General features: G+C 49.1%; 1 protein-coding gene across 4 annotated transcripts in view; it reads left to right on the top strand.

Moving 5' to 3' along the window:
- GTF2IRD1 (GTF2I repeat domain containing 1) overlaps window positions 1-24,913 on the top strand; it is a 1,361,292-nt gene that overhangs the window by 1,056,629 nt on the left and 279,750 nt on the right. For all 4 annotated transcript variants that reach the window (XM_078679432.1, XM_078679431.1, XM_078679429.1 and 1 more), the window contains one exon: window positions 15,554-15,737. In XM_078679432.1, the coding sequence (XP_078535558.1) occupies window positions 15,554-15,737 (184 nt within the window). The remainder of the gene's footprint in view (window positions 1-15,553; window positions 15,738-24,913) is intronic.

The raw sequence follows: 24,913 nt of genomic DNA, 5'->3' as shown, positions 1-24,913 counted from the left end.
GGCGGCGTGGAAGAAACCACATGCCCCTGCTGTATCACTGTGGCACTCGAGGTTATGGGGTCTTCTGAGCATGGAGAGAATGTCGGACATCTTCCTGGGAGACTTTAAGAATTTCCTCTTTCGATGGGGTCCACTAGTCCGCTTTTTGTCATCTGGCCTGCCGTCTGCGGTATGCCCGCCCACGCTACGGGCCCTGCACTTGTTTCAAGTATGAATGGATTGTATGTCCTCCTGCCGGGATATGGTGGGAGAGTAGCTATGTTGTCACCACCGGGGAAGGGTGGGGGGTGGGGGGTGAACTAGTTGGGTTTTTTGTTTCTATCCGTTGTTGCGGCTCTGCTTAGCTTGGGGACTCAGGATTTCTATGACTTCAGGCACCTTTCTTTTACCGCTCCTGGACGTTTTTTTGCGGACATTTGAGAAGGCACGGGCATCGTGACTGACCCTTATTTGATGAAGCTTGTACTGTTATGGGTTGCTCTCTGCATTTACTTTCAAAGCGTTTTACACTCCCCTGTGTGGGATCTGTGGCGGAGTTGTCGCCTATTCTTTTTCTTTTCCCCCTTTCTTCCCTACCCTCTTTCCTTTGAACAAATACAATAAAAATATGTTTTACAAAAAAAAAAGGCCCATCCTAATTGGGCAGGCGGACATGTGGTCATATCTCCACCGGCCATTACTTCCCTGGGTCAACGGAGAAGTTTGGCCACGGTGGAGACAGAGTAGTCTCCACCGGGGGGGCCAAACTGAAGATCTGCCCGCATTTAAATCAGGCAGTTGGACCTTCATATTGGCGGTATGTATACTCCATCACCGTTGCGAGGGAGTATACAAATCATTGATATATAAATCGGGCCCTTTGTTTTTCATGGTTAGAAAGTTGGTTGATCTGTTATAAGGGGGGGTGGGAGGGAGGTGTGTTTAAGCACTGGGGGTATACTTTGCATCTCATAACCTTATTACAAAGTTGGTAACATGTGTCGTGGAGGATTACTTCCTGACGATCTGGTTTGGTCTGACTCACTTCTGGGCCCAACCCAGCTCATACAGCATAGTCGATGACACGAAACGCTACAGGGTTTGCTCAACCTTGTTGCAATGAAATCCGCAGGTTGTGTTTATTCAAGAGACACGCCTTGTTCACACTGAGGGGCTTAAACTACAGCGCATATGGCTTGGACAGATATATGTCTGCCTACTCTGCTTATGCCCAGGTGCTCGAATTTGCGTTTGTCCTGATGTCCCTTTTGTGTTTGATGTGGCATGTGTAGTTTTCTTCTAAGTAAATTAGAATGGCACTCACTTGGTATTGGGTTGTATTTATGACCTAATCAGTGATCATCAGATACACTTGGCCACCTTAACTAGGAAGTTAGTTGACTGGGCTTCCTTCCTGTGATTCTAGGTGGGGTGTTAGGCACGGCTTTAGATATATCTATTCCGTCACTTCCCCAGGCACCCCCGTTGGTAAATGTAAGGGACCTTTGTCACTGGTTAGATAGTAGGTCGCTGGTTGATGTTTGGTGCACTAGATAACCGGGTATTGCAGAATACTTCTTTTATTCACCCACACTTAATATTTACTAAGCTTGATCGAATAGTCAGCCCTCCCGGATTACAAACTTTGTTTTCATCTGCAGAATACAAGCCCCAAACAGTTTCTGACCATAGCCCAATAGAAGCTGTGCTGCAATGGGGACTGATCGTCTCACCTATCCCGACTTGGCCCATGCAGATAACGATGGTAGAGGACACCCATTTCCTTTCAACATACTGTTGAAACTCATATTGAGCACTCATTTTCTCATAAAGAAGGTAATGCTTCTTCCCTGCTTGTTGAAGGGGAAGCCTCTAAAATATCCATCTGGGGAGCTGTGTATCAATACATTGGTGGGAGCTCATAGAGTGTTGCTAGATTTCCCTGCACGATATTGAAATTAAAATGCGTAGTAGAGAAACATGCATGGTTGTCCATAAGCTACACCCGGAATCACTTCTAGAGCTTAAACGACAACATGCACAGTACATGGAAAAAGTACGCTGTCTTGACCATGCATGTTGTATAGCAAGGACCCTCAATAAAGGGGATTAGACTAGGTAGACTGTTAGCATGTATTATTAAACCCACAAATAGCCCCAACATGTTAACCTCCATCAGGGATGGCCAGGGACACCTGGTGCATATGAAAGTGGAAATAAATTAGGCCTTTTTTCAATATTACTAAGGTCTATATAAGAGGCTATTAATCCCTTGCCTGAAAAACTGGTTACCTTTCAAAGTCCCCCTTGTCTGATCCCTGTATTGTGAAATACCATGGATGTACTAATTACTGAGAAGGAATTGAGAGGTGTGCTACGTGAGTTAGCGACAGGGAAAAATTGGTACTCATGGAGTCCCAACTGAATTTTACTCCATGGTTTCCACACAGCTGTCGTACAAGCTAGTGGCACTGTTTGCTAGAGTGTACGATAAAGGCTGTTTACCTCCCATGACAAAAGAAGACCTGGTTACCTCTTTTTCAAATTCTGGGTGCAACTTCCTTGATGTGGCATCAAATTGCTCACTTTCCGTTCTTAACGCTGAATACAAAATTCTTAGCAAGTTATTAGCCTCTCGAATACTCCCTGAACTTCTGAACTTGGTCCATAGTAACCAGCGTGGATTCATCCCGAAACAGAGCACCTCTCTTAATATACTTAATGTACAGCGGATATTCTCCTTTATTGACTATGCGCTCCAACACTAACTCAATTCCCCCGGTTTTGCATTTGACTTAGAAAGCATTGACTCCCTCAACTAAGAACTATATGCACTAATATGGGTTTTCTGACAGGTGTGGCTGAAGTAGCAAGATAGCGGCCACACTTTAAGTTAGCCGGTGCCTAACATACTGCACCTGGCCTCAGTCGGGAGCTCTGCTGACAGAGACCACTGGTACTAATTCCCTGTGGCAAAAAAAAGCCCTTGGGTGCGACCCGAGAGAGCTGCATGCTGCGGCAGAAGGAGACCCTGGATGCTACCCAGGAGAGCTGCGCGAGTGACTCAACAAAGCAGGCTGAAAGAGGAGGAGCTTCGCGCGCAACTAAGATGGCCGCGTGAGCTTAGGGCTCCCGAGACCCTCGTAACCTCCCGCATCTATCCTGTCGTCTATCCTGTCCTTTATCGACGTTATCGTGAAGGTGAACCACGACTGAGGCGAAACCTGCATTCCGATTACGAATCAGACTCCGGGAACCGGTGTTATGGCGCTTTGAAGATTGAGGCCTTCATCTCTGTGGCGCCCTGCTGTGGAGTTGGCATGGTGCCCGAGCTGTAGTTGAACAACAACGGCTTGTTGGGGTTGAGTCGACCGGTCTTGTCACTTCACTTTCGCTTTTGCCAGAGAGACCTGTGACTTGTGACTGTGTCTGTGTCCGCCCCGTGCCTATATACTACTAGGCTGTGCCACTCTCGCTTGTATTTTCGTCTTGCTTGGTCCTATCTGGACAGCGTTTGGCCTGTTTTTTAACCGTGACTGCTTCTGCCAGTGGGGATTTGGCTCCGCCATCATCCTGACTCGATTCATCGGACTGAGTTGCCCTGTCCCTCGCAATGGCGGGGAAACCGGAGAGTGAAAAGCAGAAAAGTAAACCCACCCGGCGGGGCAGCTTTACCCAAACTAACATCATGGATAGATATGCCCAGGTCAGGGGTCTCCTGGTGGATCGGGCAGGTCGCAAGATGACCCAAAAGACCCGCCATCATCGATAACTGAGTTGACCCTGCAAGATGTCATGGCGGCAATCGACGGGATTAAATCCTCATTGGGGCAGCAAATGGATACTCTAGCCCATAAGCTGGACACTGTGGCGATTGACGTCAACCTGATCCGTACGGACCTGGCCAAAACGAACAAAAAGGTCAAATCTTTAGACATTAAGACTTCCAGTCTAACGGGAGATGTCACTGACCTACAGACGGAAGACTACCAGTGATCTCCTTACACGACGTCTGGAGGATTATGAAGGACGGGCCAGGTGGAACAATGTCCGTATTATTGGGGTCCCGGAGAAGGCGGAGGACCCGGCTGCTGACCTCTTTGTCGAGAATCTTATTGTCAGCCACCTTGCACCTAAGGGACTCAGCAAGTTCTTCACGGTGGAACGCGCTCACAGAGTACCGGGGGTCCGCCGAACCTGGGTGCCCCACCACGGCCTATAATCGCGAGAGTTTTTAATTTTTGTGATAGAGACGCTATCCTGCAGGCCTCACGGATGGGTGGACCTACAAAGTATGAAAATACGACTATTAGCTTTTACCCAGATTTCACCCAATCGGTCCAGAAGCAAAGACTTGGTTTTCTTGGCGTTAAGAAACGTTTACGTGATATGGGACTTAAGTATGCCATGCTTTTCCCCGCCAAGTTGAGGATTGAACATGCGGAGCGGACTTATTTTTTCGATCGACCAGACGTGGTGTCCGACTGGCTGGACAATTTACCACATCAGCGCTCATCGGAGGAGCAATCTGGCGGAGCGGAAGGTGGACCGATGGAACGGGAATAGGCGCCTGCTACTTGGCTACTGGGGTCTCTTGTAGGCCTCGAACTGTGGTTCGACAATCTTGACATTTGATTTGACATACACCCGGGGGGTTGCGGGGCTATTAGAGGGACATATTCCTCCTCTAAGTTTCTTTTTGTAGCTTAGTTAGATGTAAGGGCGACAGGCACACTGCACTTTTGGGTGGTTTTCCAGTTTTATGCAGGGGTGCAGGGTGGGGGTTTTGTAACGGGTTGTTGGTGGGGGCGGGTTGTTGGGGTGTGTGTTTGCTTCTTTGCAAGGCAATGTGTTCTTAATTTATTTGGTCGAGGTGCTGAGTTCTTCTTGGGGTTGGATTCTTTTTTTTTTTCGGGATGGGGTAGAGGGCTGAAACTAATGAGTTGGAATGTAAATGGGCTGGGGGATAGGATAAAACGTGGGGTGGTGTTGCAGCTTTTGAAACGACTTACTCCTGATGTGGTTCTACTTCAGGAGACACATTTGATTGGCAATGCTTGTCGTGCTATGAACAGGAGGGGGTACCGGTTGGCTGCACATGCTGGTTTTTCCTCTGGCTGCAGGGGGGTTGGCATCCTTATCAGGGATGTATGACGTTACAACGCATGCTTTTACAACGCATGCCTTTACAACGCGGTTTTTACATCGCATACCATTACAACGCATAGCGCTTTTGGGTGTTGGATAGTGAATAGTTTAATTTACTATTCCAACTCCAGTCCCCGTGGACACTAGGGAAGGTTATTGGATAGTAAATTAACCTATTCCCTATCCAAGAGCGCCCCCCCAGTGCAATGCGTTGTAATGGTTTGCGTTGTAATGACCGTGTTGTAATGGTAGTGCGTTGTAAAAGTTTCGTTGTAAGTGATGTTTCCCCCTCATCAGGAATTCTCTTCCACTAGAGATTGATAACGTTGTCTTGGATGATAGAGGGCTCTATGTCGCTCTTTCGGGTAGGTGGGAGAGCCGGAACCTTTCCCTGATCTCTGTATATGTTCCCCCTGGCTTGCAGTCGACTACTTTCGCTGATTTGGGGCGGGTTATCTTAGCTCTTCCCGAGGGATCATTGTTCCTAGGGGGTGATTTTAACGCAGTTGTCTCCGGTAGGATTGATCGACACCCGCCTAGAGATTTAAGGGGAGCACAGAACTGGCTCCCGGATTTCCTTGACACCTTGGGACTGGTAGATTGCTGGAGACTGTTGCATCCTACTCAGCAGCAATATACGTTTCACTCTGGCGCTCATGGTAGCCTCTCCAGGATTGATTATCTTCTGGTGCCGGCTGCTCAGGCTCTTTCCATTGTTGAAGTCAGGCATTTGGTTCGGGGAATTTCTGATCACTCTCCATTGTGGCTTCGGGTGGAGTCGGATTCCGGTACTGAGGGACGGATCGCTCCGATTAACCCTTGGTATCTTCGGGATCCTAAAACTCGTTCTGCCCTGGTGAAGTCGCTTGACCTGTATTTCTTGGAAAATGAAAGAACCGTATCGTCCGCTGTATCGCTTTTGGAGGCTTTCAAGACGGTTTTCAGGGGTCAGGCCCTGTCGTTGATAGCGGGTGTTAAGAAGCGGAGGGATGAGGAGGTGGTTAAAATCGAGACAGAGATCGCGGACTTGGAGCTTGATTTGGAGCGGGGGGTCACCCGTGCTAAGACGCATGTTTTGCGACTGAAACAACTTGATTTCAGGGCATTGGTTACCGACGCGGCTAAGGCTATGAGTAGGGAACAACAGGGTCGTTTGTATGATGTGGAAGATAAAGCTGTAAATTGATCGCATGGCTTGATAAGAAAGATAGAGCCAGTCGGGTAGTGCCTGTCATTGAGGCAGAGGATGGTGCTCGGGTTTCGGAACCTAAAGAGATTGTCCAGTGTTTTGCAGAGCACTTCCGAACTGTGTACTCCTCTGTTTCAGACAGACCGGAAGAGGACTCGCATCTACTGTTGCGAGATATTGCTTTGCCACGTCTCTCTGAGGTTGATAGAGAGAAAATGGATGCCGTAAAAACTGCGGATGAGGTGGCTCCTGCGATTTGCTCCCTACGTTCGGGAAAAGCCATGGGTCCCAACGGTTTGCCTATTGAACTTTACAAGTTGCGCCCAGATGGCCCCCTATCTACGTGATATGTTCTTGGAGTCTTTAGAGTGCGGTACTCTCCCCCGTGATCAACGTCTAGCGACCATTGTGGTGATATACAAGGATGGGAAGCCGAGAGATAGATGTGCGTCGTATCGACCTATTTCTCTTTTGAATGCCGAGCCTAAGATTCTTGCAAAAGTACTAGCCAACCGATTGATCACGGTTATCAGTGAGTTGATACATCCGGATCAATCCGGATTCATCCCGCATAGGAACACCGCTTTGAATCTTAGGCGCCTGCATGGTTTTCTCGCGAGAGCCGCGACGTTGCGTGAGCCGGCCATCTTGGCGTCCTTAGATGCTGGCTTTCGACACCGTTGAATGGCCGTACCTATGGGCGGTTTTAGCTAAATTCGGATTTGGACCTGGTTTTATTAGCTGGGTGAGGCTGCTTTATGAAGACCCCCTCGCGCAAATTGTTGTTAATGGTCGAGTTTCCACTTCCTTTGGTCTTGAGAGGGGGACACGTCAGGGTTGTCCTTTGTCGCCGCTTTTGTTCGCCCTGGCACTCGAACCCCTCGCTGCTTGGATCAGATGGGAGCCTTCGATGAAGGGTATTCGGTGGTCATCTGAGTTTGAAGATCGCATCTCGCTTTATGCAGATGATATCTTACTGTATTTAACCTCCCCCCGGAAGTCATTGATAGTTTTATGTGATGTTTTGAATTCATTTGGTAAGAACTCAGGTCTCATTATTAACTGGACAAAATCCTATTTATACGTCCTTTCTGGTGAGGTCCCACTTCTTCCAAGTAATTGTCCTATTCAAATTGCACTAACGGGGTTCAAATATCTTGGTATCTATGTTTCATTGGACCCCGCAATTAGGTACAATCGTAATCTTCTCCCACCCTTGGCTAGATTGAAGCAGGACGTCGCGGGTTGGCGTAGGCTTCCGCTTTCGCCCCTGGGTCGTGCAGCCCTTTTTAAGATGATGTCTTTGCCTCATTTTCTGTATGCTCTCCAAAACACTCTCGATATCGTCCCGGCTAGCTATTTCCGTGCGGTGGAGGACCTTCAGAGGAAGCTCATATGGGACAACAGACCCCGTATTGCGCTCGCCTAACTAACGCTCCCGTGGTACGACGGGGGTATCGCGCTCCCTGATATCAAACGTGACTATTGGGCGTCTCACTTGGGTGCCATTAATCATTGCATCTATGGTCCAGACTTGAATCCTGCCTTTGCCATGGATAAATGGCTATTACCTAGGGGCAATTACTATAGGGCGCTGTACTCAAATTCGGGACCCACCAAGATTGCGGTGCGTTTGTGGCGGGATGCAACTTGTTCCATGGGATGGAAAGATCGCCTGACTCTAGCGACCCCTCTTTTTGACTCCGATAGACTTGGTAAATTGTGGAACACCAAGGGGTTCGACAAATGGGACCTCATTGGTATTAGTGAAGTGGGAGACCTCTGGGGCAAGGGCCAGGTGAAATCGTTTGAGGTCCTGAAGAATGAGTTTGCTTTAAGCGATACAGAGTACTTCCGCTACGTTCAGGTGCACCACGCTTTCCGGAGTCATCCCCGTTTGAGGATAGACTGTTGGATGGATATGTGCCCGACAGCACTATCTCCTTAGTCTATAAGAAATTGATTAATGATAGGTCAGACCTCCTTTCGCGCCTTTGGGACTTGTGGACCAGTGACGGCCTTGAATTGGACGACGAGGACTGGCAGTCGGCGATCTCCTCTCCAAAGGAGGTTGCGATTCCAGCTCGACTCCGACTGGTTCAGCTTAAGATCCTTCATAGAGTGTACGTCACGGGCCCCCGTTTGGTTCACATGGGCTTCTCTGAGGAGGGGTTGTGTAAGAGAGGATGTGGGTAGATAGGTACGTTTCTCCATATTATCTGGGAGTGCCGGGAGGTTGCGGCCTTTTGGAGAGGTGAATATGAGGTAATGAGCACAGTAACGGGGATTGCCCTCTTGCCGGAAGCCAGAAGGTGTTTATTAAATGTTTGGGAACCCACGGATTATAATGTAGCTCAGACACAATGGGCGACCCTGGGAGCCATGATTGCAAAAGAGATATTTCTCAACTGTGGGGTTCCCATAGGCCTCCTTCTGTTGAAACGTGGAAGGAGAACATGGATTGGTGCATGTTTAGGGAAAAAACAGTATACTTGGCCCTGGGTCGTCCTAGAAAGTGGTGCAGAGTGTGGGGACCTTTGAATACTTATCGTGGCGAGATCTGCGCACCACCCGTAATAGAAAACACTGATTTCCCACCTTCCCCCTGACCCTGCATTCTTATTATTTTTGTATGTATATTGATTTGGCCCTGTCTTTCCCCCCCTCCCCTTCCATACACTGATTGAAAAATGTTTGTATTGTCTTTCCTTCCCCACTTGTATTGGTACTTCGTGTAACATATCTCTTCGCCTTGCTTGTTTATATGTTAACATTTTAATAAAAGATTTATAAAAAAAAAAAAACAATGCAGGCTGAGCCAGGTGTCTATGTGATCTGCCTCCTTTCTCTCAGCTGTGATCCAGCCATCCATAGACAGCGCTTTTTCTAGGTAACTTGGGCCCGCAGAGAACATTCATAATGGTGCTCTTCTTTCCCTTGGGACTGTACACTTCCTCACCTTGCATCTGGGGCACATTGGCTGCTGCTTAAATGCTGCTGGACTCACCTTGTCCCTATATCTCCACAGGAGCAGGAACTAGCTGTCCGGTCGCCAGCTGCTGTGACTACTTTCCCCCCACCGCCACCCCTCCACCCCCCGCCGCTGGTGAGGTGCTGTGTGTGCCTTGAGATGATTGTGCCGCCTACTCGTGAGGGTCTGGCAGGCCCAGTGCGGGGTTAGTGATTCACTAGATGGGACTCTGCGGGGGTTTGCCTCTATGTGCTGTTAGTGCCGCCCCATTTGAGGGACTGGCGGACTGATTTTATCAGCCCCCACACAATAACTAAGGATAAACCTGCCACTAGGCAAAGCAAATTGGACCAGTATGCCAAATCCTTGCCAAACCCGGACCTCGCCTACCAAAATGATAAAACCCCTGACTATGGAGAATGTGGAGCAGGGGCAACTAGTGCACAATCCAGCCCTACTGCTCGCCGTCCAGGTTTGCCCTAGAAACAAAAATTGAGGAGGTCTGGGCATATGTCTTGCTTCTCCCTCAGTACTTGAGTAATCAGACCATGTCATGGAAGCTGACGGGCGTATTTCAACCCTAGAAGGCACGATGATAGTGTTACAGCGGACGGTTCATAGCCTGAAAATCGCGAAATCCGATATGGCGATGTGAATCGATGATGCGGAGGGGCATGCCAGTCGCAATAATCTTCGATTTGTGGGCTTCACGGAAGGAGTTGAGGGGTCTAACCGAGAGACATTCTTCTAAACCTGGTTATGGAGCTTCTTACCTGCCGACCAGTTATCCCCTGTTTTCCTAATGAACTTGCTTGTAGGGCCCTCTTGCAGCAGCAACCACCTGGGGCTTCGCCTAGGGCCATTATTTCCAGATTCCTCAACTACCACTATCGTGACCTGGTCATACGTTTAAGAAAAACAAGAGTAAACCATATGTCCTTGTGAACTGGGTATAGCTATCATTCAAAATACAATTGTTCACAAGGAACTCCTTTAAATCAAAATGTTATATTTATAACAAGGTATTCTTGTCTTGCAGCGATTTAAGCGAAATTAGCATATGATGTAGTCAATATGTATTACATTTATTATTTTCTTTTAAGTTATACTAAGTAATTGACTTAAAGAATACTTATGACTAGAGAGAAAACAACCCTACAAAAACAGTTCTTATGCAACACTCACTTCAGCCGAAGTAAATGCTTTTTATTTTCAATTACAGTTTAAGCAATTAGAAAAATATCGTAAACTTATACATCTATGAAAATTCGTGACTTATGTGACCCCAGTGGAGTGACCATAACCAAAACAGTGAATATTTCTATGGTGACAATTTTTTAAAAAGGGGAGTTGATTATTTGAGTAGAAAGGATGTCCATAAAGGTTTCAGAGTAAATCATAGGTACTTGAGTATGTTCTAGTGTTTCTTGGACTATCCTTTATCAATTGTCCTCGACGTTTCGACCCTCTATCGTTACGTGGTTTCTTCAGGACGGAGATTCTGGGGACTGTAAATGTGATAGGGTTATTAGTGTGACTGCATTTGATAAGTGTAGACTGTTAATAGAGTAGAGATGACCTATTATTTATAAAGTTTTATATAGCGCGGACTAGATCCCGAAGGATATCAGAGCTGGTGGCGTAGTTTTAATATAGTTATCTAGCATCAGTATTCAGTCTGTGAGGTCTTCCAATGAAAAGACTACTCCGTGGGTGTGTTCCTTCTGAAACAATGGTGAACTGCATTAGTTGTCACCATAATTCTTTAGCAATTATGGAAGAAGTAATAACCCTCCATACTCACCCAGATAGAAGGGTTATTTGACTCCTGGTTACTCTGGGTATAGTTAGTAATGTTTGTTCTGTTCACTGTTACTCTTTTTGCACGGTACATTTGACAAACCCCCGCAAGTATAGGTGTTACCCTTCCCAATTCCTACTCTGACTCTCCTGATGGGCCCCCTACTTCAAATATTAACCTGGAACACTGGAGGCTACGCCATTAGGACAACTGTGGATCATAGGCAGTGTATACGTGCCTCCAGCGATAGTGACTGCCATGCTGGCATACCTTTCCAGAAAATTACTGCAGACATACCCTCATGCTGAGTGGAGACTTCAGACATAAACCTTGTTGGCCAGGCCCTCTCCCCCGCCCTACTAGAAACTAGACTACTAGACTTTCAAGTACCTTGGTATCCACTTTCAAGTACCTTGGTATCCACATTGCATCAGATCCACGGATTGCATGGGACCACGACATTGCGCATATACATAGATCTAGGCAACTGGTAATCTCCTTTTTTAGGTTTCGCCTATTATCATTCGCTTGCGAATGTAATAGGCGAAAATTCAAGTGCTCAATCGACTAGTGAAACCACTGCAGTTTCTTCACAGTGCATGTGAGTCACAGCGGGTCACGTGACCACACAAGCACGCGCATTTCCCTAATCCGCCTGCCGCCTGCCACACTTCTCCTCCCCTCGCTTGCATTCCCCCCCCCCCCCCCCCCCCCACCAGGCTCTCCCGCCCCCATCCGGCTTCCCTCCGGCCATTTGGCAGCATTGCGAGGCCAGCTGACATCTCCCTAATCCGCCTGCCGCCTGCCGCACTTCTCCTCCCCTCGCTTGCATTCCCGCCCCCCCACCAGGCTCTGGACTTTCGCCTCTTGCCGCGTAATCTTCGGTCATAACACCAGCATCTAAGCAGACAAAACAGCTGTAACTCGTGGATTGGGAAGTTTCCCTAGACGTGCCTCCATAAACTGGGGATTTTCAGTGACACAGGCAAATCACAAATTTGCCTATTTCGCACTCAACACAGCCCCAAAAAGTGCCATATATGCAGCACCCAGATAGATTTTTTTTTTATCCTCCGTAATTGCCCTTACGAGTCATGTCCTGTTGCCGCCTGTCAATCACGCTGTAATGCAGCTCCATTGCGTCACCCTATAGAAGCACAGGTCTAAGTATTTCAGAATGTCTTTCTCCTCCTGAGACAGCCCACTTTGCAACCAAGCTTACTTAAATATTACGGGCCATCAGATAAAGATACAATTCTCCAACTGAAGACCCGAATATCCGAACCGCGACCCCACACTGCACAGTCCTCCTGTCTGGGCAGATAAATGCCGCACATTTTTTTGGGGAAAAATTATGGAGGCCATGCTAGCACGCGCCTCAGAGAGATGGGCGGATTTGTTTGTAAAGTGCTGTGTTTTCGCGCTTATATAGTAGATACTACGGCTGTATTAATTAAGATCTGTGACGGTGTATCGGGCGTTTCTGTGGACCAAAGGCCTGTGCTTGAAAGCACCAGAGCGCTTTTTAGATGTGCCAGTTAAGGCCTGTCTTTAATTCTTTAGAGCGCTTTTTAGACATGCATATTAAGTAAGGCGTGTGTTTCAGTCTGTAGAGCGCTTTATAGACGTGCATGTTAATGGCTTGTGTTTGAGTCTATAACGCATTTAACCTGTTAATACATGTACTTGAAAGTTCCAGAGCGCTTTTTAGACGTGCCTGTTGAAGTCGGTCTTTGAGTTCATGCAGCGCTTTTCAGACATGCCTGTTAAAGCCTGTTTTTGAATCTGCAGGACGCTTTTTAAAAGGGCATGTTAAAGGCGTGTGTTTGAGTCTATAGAGCGCTTTTTAGACGTACCTGTTAAGCTAGTGTTTCTATAATACCATATTTTAAATATTATAGAACACTTATTTCGTCGAGTTATTAAATGCTGTATTTTACCGCATATGGAGCACTTCTATACTCTGCCTGGTAAAGACATTTAAAAACAAGCACTGGCGTTGCCAATAGGTTTCGCATTTGGAAAGTTGGAGCTATTGGTTTTGTAAATGACATTTTATATTTATATATCGTTATTGGCATTGTCAATAACAATATATAAATATAAAATGCCATTTACAAAACCAATAGCTCCAACTTTCCAAATGCGAAACCTATTGGCAACGCCAGTGCTTGTTTTCTTTGATCTACAATCCATGGCTATGAGGTTTTACTGGACCGCCAAGTTCCCCACAGTACGTGCTTGGTCACCCCTTATGATGGGAGCCTAGGCGCCCCTGATCTCTGGCTCTGTTATTGGGCAGCACAAATGGTACCCATCAATGATTGGCTGTTCGGAGATCAACATGACTTTCTTTAGTGCCTTGAACTACACATGCTCGAGAACTACTTTATGGGAGGAAATCCCCTGCTTCCCTAATGCAGATCTAAAAAAAATACCCCTCCTGTGCTGAAGGGCAGCGCTCACACACATCCATTGACTGGGGGTAGGCAAAACAAAAACAAAACAAAAGCAATCAATTGTTACAATAAGTAGCGCAGTACTATAAAGGCAGTCTCTATTCACAATGGATTACTGTAGACTAGTTGACCCATTGGCAGCAGGCACATGTCTAGCTGGTGGGTCGCGATGGGCATCCAAATGCAAACGTTTAAACAGACGACGCGTGTGGTGGATCTACAAATTGTGTTCCTATTTTCTCTAATTCTTTAGACCTGTATAATATGAAGTTTCCTATACAGGAAGAGAAAACATGGTACCCCTAGCAAACATGCATATGCAGTGTAATTCAGCATGTGGCGCCGCGGCCAGAGCGACTGACGCTGGAATCTGGGGCTCACGGTTCAATCCCTGGCACCGGCGGCAGGTCAGCCCAGCACCATGTGACTCTGGGTAATAGCTAGCTTAATAGTTTAGAAGGACGCTCTCCCTCCAAGATAATTGGCTTAGTTCTGCAGTCTTTGACCCTATTCCAAACTGCAGTGAAGAGCAACCAGCATCCAGACTTATAAGTTATGAGTAACTTAAGGTAAAAAGGGGGAGAAAGCAAGTGCAGAGAGCCTGCTCATAAGCAGCGAGTTCTAGAAAGAGGCATCTCTGGCAATGCAGTCCTCAACCCATCTCTGCCTTAATAAAGAAGTGTCTAATGACTAGCCAGCTGCGAAGGTTCATGGGCAGTCTTACCTAGATCTCAATACACTTCCAACATGGGAAATCCCCCATAGCAGATAGTGGGCATCCTGTCCTGTTCCACTTGTTTTTAAGCCCATGATGCGATAGAGTCCCTGAGTGAATTGGGGTATTTCTTCTCCCAAGTTAACTGTTATTTTTCACTGGTTCTTAGTCTTCGAATCGGTGTAAATCTGCTCTTCCTTAATACTGTGCATTCTGTTGAGTATTTCACTCACTATAATCTTTTGGATGCTCCATTTCCCCCTTACCCTTTGGAGACTACTCATTCAACTCCTCTAAAACTGCCCTCCCTATTCACACCTAACTCCCTTCTCTTTGAATGTTCATCCCTGTAAATTGTTCCTGTTTCTCTTTCCGACTCTTGAGAATGGTGTAATTCCTCCATGCGTTCAGCCACTCTTTCGACACTGTGTACTCTATCCATAACCCACGTTCTCAATTTTGTTCATTATTTCCTTCCCTTCATACTCTATTGCTTCCCAGTTACTCGGTTCTTCGAATAATTTCATAGTATAATTTCTTTCAGCATCTTGTTGTACTCTCGCTTCCAGTAAAACGGTCAGAAGTGCACTAGTGGCACTACATTTTTCTTCAGTGCTGTATTGTATCATGCAGCAATGTCTCATAAGGTACAAATAAAGAGTGATTTTGTATAAGTAACTTAATTATGGAATTGACGCATGTTACAGATCACCTTACCATACAACATTCCTTTAAGGCCAAACCTCGTAGCATTACCAATGCTTGTTTTTACATCTATAAATCGGGTGCATAAGAGCGGGCCTGAAGCATAATGCCCTCCCAAACGCCCCTTGTGACAGCCCTGCAAGTGGTTAAGATTGCAGCAGAGATTAAGTACCTTGACTGAGAAAGCTGAAAAGTTGAGGGAGAATGTGGTATTCAATAATATGAGAAAAGATTATGAAGTGAATTTCAGAGGTTGAGACTGAAGATGATGAAAGAAAATGAAGCTAAGATCTGTACTTAAGAGGTTATAGTGGTGAAAAAAGACCGAAAAATCGACAGTGTGACATCCTGTATTTAAAAAGACCTCAAAAAGTGATAAAAACATACAACGTGAGACTTTGACCTTCTAAATAATGTGCAATTTCCTATTAGACTTTACAAAACATTTTGGCCAAACACTGTTGCAATCAAGTCATTTTGCGCTCTTAGCATGTCAAATGCCATTTTTTAGGGGTGTGGCAGATTTAAGAACACGCTATTGGAACTTTGCATCATTTTGCTACATTAGCTTCTCTTTCTATTCCAGCGAAAGCCATAGGCCTATCCGAGCCGGTCAAAGTGCCATATTCGAAGTTCCTGATGTATCCGGAAGATCTGTTTGTCTTGGGTTTGCCTCCAGGAGTCACATTTCGACGACCTAACAGTTTTGGCATTGTGAAACTGAGAAGGATCATGGATGCTAGCAGCAACATCCAGTTTGTCATTAAAAGGTAAGCTTAAGAAGATATTCCTATGTGGTTGTGAGTTTCATTATAATGACCCGCTGGTACTGGTGGTTCATGCACTTATATATTTGTCCATAAGTCTAAGGTTATCTGATTTTTAATGTATTTTGAGATTCACTTGTTAATCGTGAAAATCCATCTGTAAATGCATCTAGCAACTTTTCGATAGATTGGCTTCAGGTAGGTGCAGAATCTTCCAAGAAATTTTTAAAATCCTGACACGCACAACAGTTAAATCGAAGATGCAGCAAGACAGGCTTTCGATAGCTTAAAGGATGTGGCTGTCAGTCAAAGATATTTGACAAGGAACATTTTAAGGGAGCATCCTACTCGTCCCAAATGTGATGGAAACATGCTTTAATTTTTGGCCAATGTGTCTAGCATAACCCAAGATGGTGTTTTATCATACTCGTAATGTATTATTACTACCACTTACCGTTATCCATCATATATCTGCTAGCCTCTCTGTGTTGTGACCAAAACCCACACTAGCCTATTGCAGCATCCTCGTGTTGCTAATTACAGCATTTCTTGTTAAAATGCTTTCTTCATTCAATAAATAAATGAGGTAATCACAATACTTTATTCGGTATAAAAAAATACCATAAAAGTACAAATAAAATACATCATGAAATAAAAACAGAACAATACGACTTCATAGAATAGTACATATTGAGTTCATCCATGATTTAGAACCCACCCTCATCAAATTCATTCTTTAGGACCATTCGAGGACTAACATCACTGGCTACTTATGTTCACCTAGTACCCCTTGTTGTTCTGAGTCTGACAGCTGCCCTTAAAAAAACTTACGGTACAGAACCAGGTTAATACATCTGTGGACGATTTTAAAAATAACAGGGCCACCCTTGCATGTTTAAATCTAGCTTTCTTTAAAATACTTTTTAAAAAGAAACTCCAAGGTTGTGAATAAAAAGGACATAATAAAACAAAGTGAAGTGTATCCTGTGGAGACTGATGGTCGCAGCCACACGGACCCTTCAACTCTATAGACGAGGTAAAAGCTGCCGGGTCAGCTAATAAACGGTGCAAAAGATTAAACCTAAACCGCGTCATTATAAATTTGTTGTGGGCATTATGAACATAAGATAAGTAAGGGTCAATACCCACGTATGTTTTGGTCAGGAGATATTACCTCAATGTCGGCTTAATCAGCACCTTATCTTCCCTAAGTGTTATGGCATGCTTGAGAAACTGGTCCTTAACCAGTGCCAAATCCTGCATAGATATTTTTGTAGAGTTACTAAAAAGATCTGCGCATCCTATATCTTCTAGAGTCTCCTTCACATACTTGAGCCATGGAATATTCAACCCCCGGAGGCGGGCGAGGCAGTCAGCTATGATCTGCCTGCTAACTGTGGCCTCCGTATTTGCCCAGATTTTGACCCAGCAGACTAGGGGTTTGACTTCCAGCCTGTCAATGATGCAACTAACGCCAAGTTCTTCATGGAAAGTGTGGGAAGGTGTACTCTGAGGCACTTTGAGTAAGCGCCGTAGGTACTTGTTTTCCTCTATTTGTAGATGCTACGCGTCAATAAATACCCATACCTCGTTTCCATAGAGTACTTTGGCACAACACATAAAACTGTATAATCTCAAAATTTGCTCCGGTGACCAACGGCCTAACCTTCGTGCAAAGTTCATGATCGAACCAGAGCAACTACCTAACGTACAGCATTTCTCCTCTAAAAGATCTTTAAAATTTAAACGTCCATCACATAAAATCCCTAGGTACGAAAAAGAATGCACCTTTCCCAAGCGGGGAGAGCCAATCATGTAATCATACTTTTTGCTTGTTTTTTTCCAACTTCCATGATGAACGACTTGGATAGATTGGGGACAGTCAGTTCTCCATGACGGAGACAAAGCCGTCTATCAGACCCTGAAGCCCTTTGGATGTAGGGGCAAGGAGAACCCCGTCATCTGCATAAAGAAGGACAGGAATCCCTCTTGCGCCAATCCTCGGTGTGTCAACCTTTAAAGTGCAAAGTGCCTGATCTAGACTATTTAAGTACAAGGTGAATAAAAAAGGGGCCAGAATGAAACCATGTCTGACCCATATAAGCATGGAAAAGGGTTGGTGGTACTTCCCTCCTGGTTGTATCTAACTGTAGCGGTAGTGTTTTGATGCAAAACTTTTAAGATGTTAATAAGACCCCGGTCAACACCAAGGCCACCCATGATTTACCATAATTTCCTGCGATTAACTCGGTCAAAAGCCGCCGTCAAGTTAATAAATGCCAGGTACACGGTTTCTTGACTATCATTGGAGTACTTGGCTACCACTAAGTATAAGTTAAGGCATTGATCGGTGGTTGACTTTCCTGGCCTAAAGCCATATTGGGTGTCAGTTATAATGTGCTGGTCCTCAGCCGAATCCATTAATCGGCTGAGGATAAAACCGTCATAAAACTTTTGCTGACACATCAATTAAGGAAACTGGACGGTAACAAAGTGGGCTATCCTTGTTGCCTTTTTTGAAAATGGGTACAATCGTGGCTGTGAACCAGGATGGCTGCATACCTGTGTCTACCGCTACGTTAATAACTCTGGTTAAGATTGGTGCCCAAAGATTTACTTTGCTAAAAAAAAGATCAGGTGGGATCCCGTCAGGACCCGCAGCCTTGTTTCGAAACAGGCCTTCAATCCCTGCCTTGATCTCGCCCAGAGAGAAAATTGTCGGGTTGCTGATCTGCTCCCCCCATCATCCTTCAACTGGGCCTCAGCCAGGCGGTGTTTATAGAGCCCATAAAAATGACCATAACTCTGGCAGGATATTATTGGCTACCCTGGGTTTATTTGCCTCTTGGAAGCAAGGATCGTTTATAACTTTCCAAAAGGCAGTTGTATCCTTCAGCTCTATCGCTTCCCTTAGGTCCTCCCAAGCCTGATTTTGTAGTTTGGATTTACGGGCTTTTACTGCCAATTTATAATTTAACCTACAAAGAATCACCCTATTCTTGTCTCTTGGGGAGGATTTTAGAGCAACTTTCAGCTCTCTCAGGGCACTGGAGCACTGTTGGTCAAACCAACTTGGGTCATTCGATCTAGCTTTATGTGTTGTGGTCCTAAGAAGACCGTCAATTGATTGGACAACACCCTTGAATGCCCTAACTAATTCAACCCCCTCCACGTTTGTGTCTAGACAGTCCGCAATGAGCTGTTCACCATCTTTCACTAAAGCTCTATAAAAAGCTTCACCATTACCCTGCGACCATCTCAACCTCTTGCCTTGATCTGTGGCGCAAACCCCCCCCCCCCCCCCCCCCCCCCACCCCCTCACTCTGGGTGGGTCCTTGCAGGGATTTAGCTCCACAAGGGACATGACTAGGGGATTGTGGTCAGTGAAGATGCTCAGACATATTTTAAAACCTGTGACCCATTTTTTAAATGAGGTAAAGATAAGGAGGACCTCAATAGAAAAAAAAATCTGCAGCCTTTTTAATTTTTTTTATTTATTAACTTTTGTAGCAACTGTGGCACGTCGTTTAGCTTCAGATGTTTAAAAGTAAAGTGTGGCGTGCCACCATTGCAACACAAGTAAACAAGCACTGCAAAGAAAACCAGTAACAATGGCAGCAATAGTGGTAGGGAGGGATGCATCTGCGAGCAAGGTAGCAGTAGATGGCCAGAGATTGCCAACCAAAAAAAACAAACAGTGATGTCCCACGGGAGGGAACCAAGCACCCAAAGGCGGGGCAGATGGATACTATTGACCAACCACTGTTGAGGAATTTACAAAAGACACGCCAACCAGCCAACCAGAAGCACTGGGCAGAGCTTAAAGCACATATTCTGAATACAGCATGTCTCACAGATACAGCGCAAGCGCTGCCTAGGCGAGACCTAAAAGGACAGGACTAGCTGAAGAGGATACACAACATATCTGAAAGAAACAGGTTAGTATTAGATTCCTTACCTTAGAATATCCCCAGGCGTCAGTCTGGATCCGGAAACTTTTGCGTAGCAGTACCCCTGCGCGTCGGTAGGCGTCGTCTGCAGGCGTCCCCTGCGGCTCCGCGTCGTCGGCGTCGTGCGCCGTGATGACGTCGCTGGAGTATATAGACGCCGCCTCCGCGCGCTGACGTCAGTTCTTCTTTTTTCCGCGCCAGTTAGCGCAGATCCGAAGAGCAGTACTCCGGTCTTTTGACCAAGTTTTTTGTTAACTGATTGATCTTTACGGTGCCGGTAGGATGCCCGGTTTCAAGAGTTGTGACGAGTGCGACCGCCTGATGTCGGTCACCGACCACCATCGACTCTGCCTCCGGTGTCTGGGCGCGGACCACGACGTGGAGTCCTGCGTCGACTGTCGGGCCTTGACTGGAAAAGCTAGGCGGGAGCGGTCCCGCAAGCTTCTCGAGCTCCGGTTGTCGGCCCCGCGTCGAGAGCGGTCCCGGTCCGGTCGGAGGTCGAGGGAGCGGTCGAGGGAGCGGTCGCGGAGCCGCCATGGGCGCTCCGGGAGTCGCCACCATTCCTCCGGCTCGTCAGGTAAGCACAAGAAGTCGGGGCGTCGCCATCGCACCCCCGACTCCCCCCGACGCCCGCGTGCTGCGGCCGGGGGCTCGGGTGACCCCACCCCCGCGGTCCCGCATGGGTCGCCGACGCCGTCTACCCCACACCTGTCGGTCCCTGGGGAAGGCGCGTCGCGTGAGGAGATCGAGGCCTTCCTCATTGCTATGAGGGCGAGGTCTTCTCCGGCGGGGCCTTCGGCGCCTGCGGGCCCGTCGGTCCCGTCTGGGGGCCCGAGCGGTTCGGGTGCTCCTGCCCCGGCGCCGCCGGTGGCTCCGGCCCCGGCGCCGCTGGTTCCCTCTGGTTCGTCGCCGGCTGGTCTCCCGGCCTCTCCGGCGTCGGTTCCTGTGGGCCAACCCGTGGTACCGCCCCCGCGTGGTGCAGCGACTCCGCCGTCGGCTCCGGCCGGCGTCGGGTCCCCGGCACCGACGCCGCGCGGCGCCACCCCCCTTTCCTCCCCGACTCCGGACTCGGAGCCGGACCGGCGTCGGCCGACGCCGGATCCGACGCCGATGGGGCCCGTTGACCCCGATGTCTATATCGTCGACCCAGAATATGGGTATGACGAGGAGGAGTATGGAGAGGGTTGGGAGGGGTCTGAGGACCCTCTATCCCGTGCCTGCCAGTACGATGTGGACTGGGTAGGTGATCTGGGTGATGCCAGTGGCCTGGACGAGTCGCCCAACCCTGGGTTTGTCTCTCCGTCCCCTGTGGCGTCCGAGGCGGGTGCTGCCTATTCGGTGGTCCTGATGAGGGCTGCCAAGGCCTTACACCTTGAGCTCCCCGTCGCGAAGGTCAAACCGAATATCCTGACGGAAGTTTTTAAACCGCAGTCATGCCCCCAGGAGCCTCTGCTGCCGTTTAATGAGGCCCTGACGGATGTCCTTCTGGGCACCTGGTCCAGGCCCGCTTCTGGTGCGCCGGTTGACCGGAACGTTGCCAGGCGTCACCGTCCCTGCTCGGACGACCCTGCCTTCCTGTCCACCCATCCCTCCCCGGAGAGTCTGGTGATCCAGGCCTCCACTTCACAGTCCGCATTTCCGTCGGCTCCGCCCGACCGGGAATCAAAGAGGTACGACCAATTTGGAAAAAAAGTGTTTTCCTCTTTGAGCGCTGGACTGCGGTCTTGTAACACCGCGTGCCTCTTGGGCCGCTACACCCACTCCCTGTGGGATACGGTCGAGGAGTGTTTGCCGCAATGCCCCCAGGAAGTGCGGGACAAGCTCACCCGGGCCTTGGTTGAAGGCCGGGATGCGGCGCGGTACTCGATCCGTTGTGGTCTGGACACCACGGACTCACTGGGACGGGCCATGTCCACTACGGTGGCGATTCGTCGCCATGCCTGGCTGAGATCTGCCAACTTCTCACCAGACGTCCAAAATACACTTATGGACATGCCATTTGATGGCAGTCGCCTATTTGGTGACAAAGCGGACCACGCGCTGGAGCGCTTCAAGGACTCCAGGGTCACGGCCAAGTCCTTGGGTCTCTCGACCCAGCGCCAGCAGACGGGTTCGTTTCGGCCCTTTCGTGGCCAAGGGAGGGGAGGTCCCACACGTGCTGCCAGCCACGCGGCGCAGAGCGCTCCCCAGCGCGGTGGCGCCCGTGGTTTCCGCCGTGGTGGCGGTAGAGGCCAGCGTCGTGGTCAGTCCACGCCTCCCTCCGCTGCGGCATCCAAGCCTTCCTAGTCCGAGCTTTCGGGCTCACGTGACGCCAGTGGGTGGCAGGGTTCGCCATCACCACTCCCGCTGGCGCGCGATAACATCGGACAGGTGGGTGCTGCAGCTTGTCCGAAGGGGCTATGCCCTCCCCTTCGAGTCCACTCCTCCAGCCATGCCACCGCAGAACCACCGTGTGTCGGGGGACCACTTGACACTTCTGCAGGAGGAAGTTACGGCCCTCTTGGCCAAGGGGGCCATCGAGCGCGTTCCTGGGCCAGAAGTAGGGTGTGGTTGCTACTCCCACTACTTTCTGGTACCCAAGAAGGACAAGGGAGGCCTGCGTCCTATCTTGGACCTACGGAACGTCAACGGCTTCCTCCGGAAGGAGAAGTTCAAGATGTTGACTTTGGCTCAGGTCTTGGCTGCTCTAGACCCACAAGACTGGATGGTAGCGTTGGACTTGCAGGATGCGTACTTTCACATCCCCGTCCTGCCGGCCCACCGGCGTTACCTGCGGTTCACGGTAGGCCACGAGCACTTTCAGTTTATCGTGCTCCCATTCGGCCTTACCAGCGCCCCACGGGTGTTCACGAGAGTGATGGCGGTGGTCGCAGCTCATCTGCGCCGGTTAGGGGTTTTCAGTCTTCCCCTACCTCGACGACTGGCTGTTGAAGGCGGGCTCGCCCCAGACAGTCGTCCACCACCTTCAGATGACGGCAGACCTCCTGCACGAGCTGGGGTTTTCCATCAATGTGCCGAAATCACACCTGTGTCCCTCTCAAAAGCTCCTTTTCATCGGAGCGGTTCTCGACTCGGCGCAGTTTCGGGTTTATCCTCCGGAACGGCGGGTCCGGGATATTCAGGCTCTGATTCCCATCTTTCAGCCGTTATCCCGGGTTTCGGTCAGGTTGACGCTGCGGCTTCTGGGGCTGATGGCCTCCTGCATCCTTCTGGTGCATCACGCCAGATGGCGGATGCGGGCTCTGCAGTGGGACCTGAAGTTTCAGTGGGCCCAGCATCAGGGCAACCTATCCGACCATGTCCTGATCTCGGAGGGCACTGCGAGACAGTTGCAGTGGTGGCTTACGGACCGCGATTGGGTCAGGGGCAGATCCCTCTCCCTTCCCCAACCGGAGCACGTGGTTGTGACGGACGCGTCCCTCCAAGGCTGGGGTGGCCACTTGGGAGAGGCGGAGATCAGAGGCCTCTGGTCTCCGGCGGAGTCCCGGCTCCATATCAACATGTTGGAGCTGCGGGCGATTCGCCTAGCACTGAAGGCATTCCTCCCCTTTGTCAACGGGAGTGTAGTGCAGGTGTTCACGGACAACACCACCGCCATGTGGTACTGCAACAAACAGGGCGGTGTGGGGTCGTGGACCCTTTGCCAAGAGGCTCTGCGCCTCTGGCAATGGCTGGAACGTCAGGGCGTGACTCTGACGGTTCAACACCTGGCAGGTTCTCTGAACGCCAGGGCGGACGAACTCAGCCGTCGGTGCTCGGTGGATCACGAATGGCGTCTGAACTCGGATGTGGCGAGAGGCCTCTTTCAGCAATGGGGAGAGCCTTGGTTAGATCTATTCGCCACAGAAGAGAACGCGCAATGTCATCAGTTCTGCGCGTTGGAGTTTCCAAGACGGCACTCGCTCGGCGACGCCTTTCGGCGCGAGTGGAGTTGCGGTCTGTTGTACGCCTTTCCGCCTATACCACTTCTGCCCAGAGTGCTGAAGAAGATCAGGCGCGACCGGGCCCAAGTTATCCTTGTGGCTCCGGACTGGGCTCGAAGGTACTGGTATCCCGAGCTACTCAGCATGACAGTCGGTCCCTCGATCCGCCTGCCCCTTCAGGAGGACCTTCTGTCGCAGCAGCAGGGGACGGTCCTCCACCCGAACCTGTCCAGTCTCCACCTACAAGCTTGGAGATTGAGCGGCGACAGTTGAGGCCATTTGACTTGCCTCCTGAAGTCTGTGATGTCATTCTGGCAGCCAGGCGTCCCTCCACAAAGTCGGTATACGCCTGCCGGTGGAACAGATTTGTGGCATGGTGCACAGCGAAGGCTGTGGATCCCCTTTCTGCCCCTCTGTCTGAGGTTCTCCTCTTCCTCCTTTCCCTTGCCCAGCAGGGCTCTGCTCTGGGCACTATCAAGGGCTATCTTTCTGCCCTTTCCGCCTTCTTGAGGCTACCTGATCAGCCATCTTTGTTCAAGTCCCCTATTGTGTTGAGATTCTTGAAGGGCATCACGCACATGTATCCTCCAACTCCGTTCGTGATGCCTCAGTGGGACTTGAACCTGGTTTTGACTTTCCTGATGTGCGCTCCCTTTGAGCCCCTTCATTCCTGTCCTCTCCGTCTTCTCACCTTAAAGACGGCCTTCCTGGTAGCCATCACCTCTGCCAGGAGAGTGAGTGAGCTCCAGGCTCTTTCTATTCAACCTCCTTTCTTGTCTGTTCATCCTGATAAGGTGGTTCTTCGGACTAGACCTTCTTTCCTGCCCAAGGTAGTCTCTGCTTTTCACATTGGGCAGTCCATCACCTTGCCCTCTTTCTTCCCGCTTCCGCATCCTTCAAAGGATGAAGAGCGGCTCCATCGTCTGGACCCAAAACGTGCGCTTTCATTCTATATGGATCGCACACGCCAGTTCCGGGTGGATGACCAACTGTTTGTTGGCTACGTGGGTGAGAAGAAGGGAAGGGCGGTACAGAAACGGACCATCTCTCGGTGGGTCGTCCTGTGCATCAAAGCATGCTACTCTTTGGCTCGGAAGGAGCCTCCTGTTGGGCTGAGGGCCCATTCCACTCGGGCCACGGCGGCTACTACTGCCCTGGGCCGGGGAGTCCCTTTGCAGGACATTTGCCAGGCGGCCACGTGGGCCTCGCTGCACACCTTTGCGAGGCACTACTGCCTGGACAGTCAAGTCCGGAGGGATGGCTTCTTTGGCCGTTCGGTCCTCCAGGACTTTCTGGTGTAGGTTGT

The sequence above is a fragment of the Lissotriton helveticus genome, chromosome 3_1 (genome assembly GCF_964261635.1).
Source record: "Lissotriton helveticus chromosome 3_1, aLisHel1.1, whole genome shotgun sequence".
NCBI classification, from domain to species: domain Eukaryota; kingdom Metazoa; phylum Chordata; class Amphibia; order Caudata; family Salamandridae; genus Lissotriton; species Lissotriton helveticus.
This window is presented reverse-complemented; position numbering and strand designations above follow the sequence as displayed.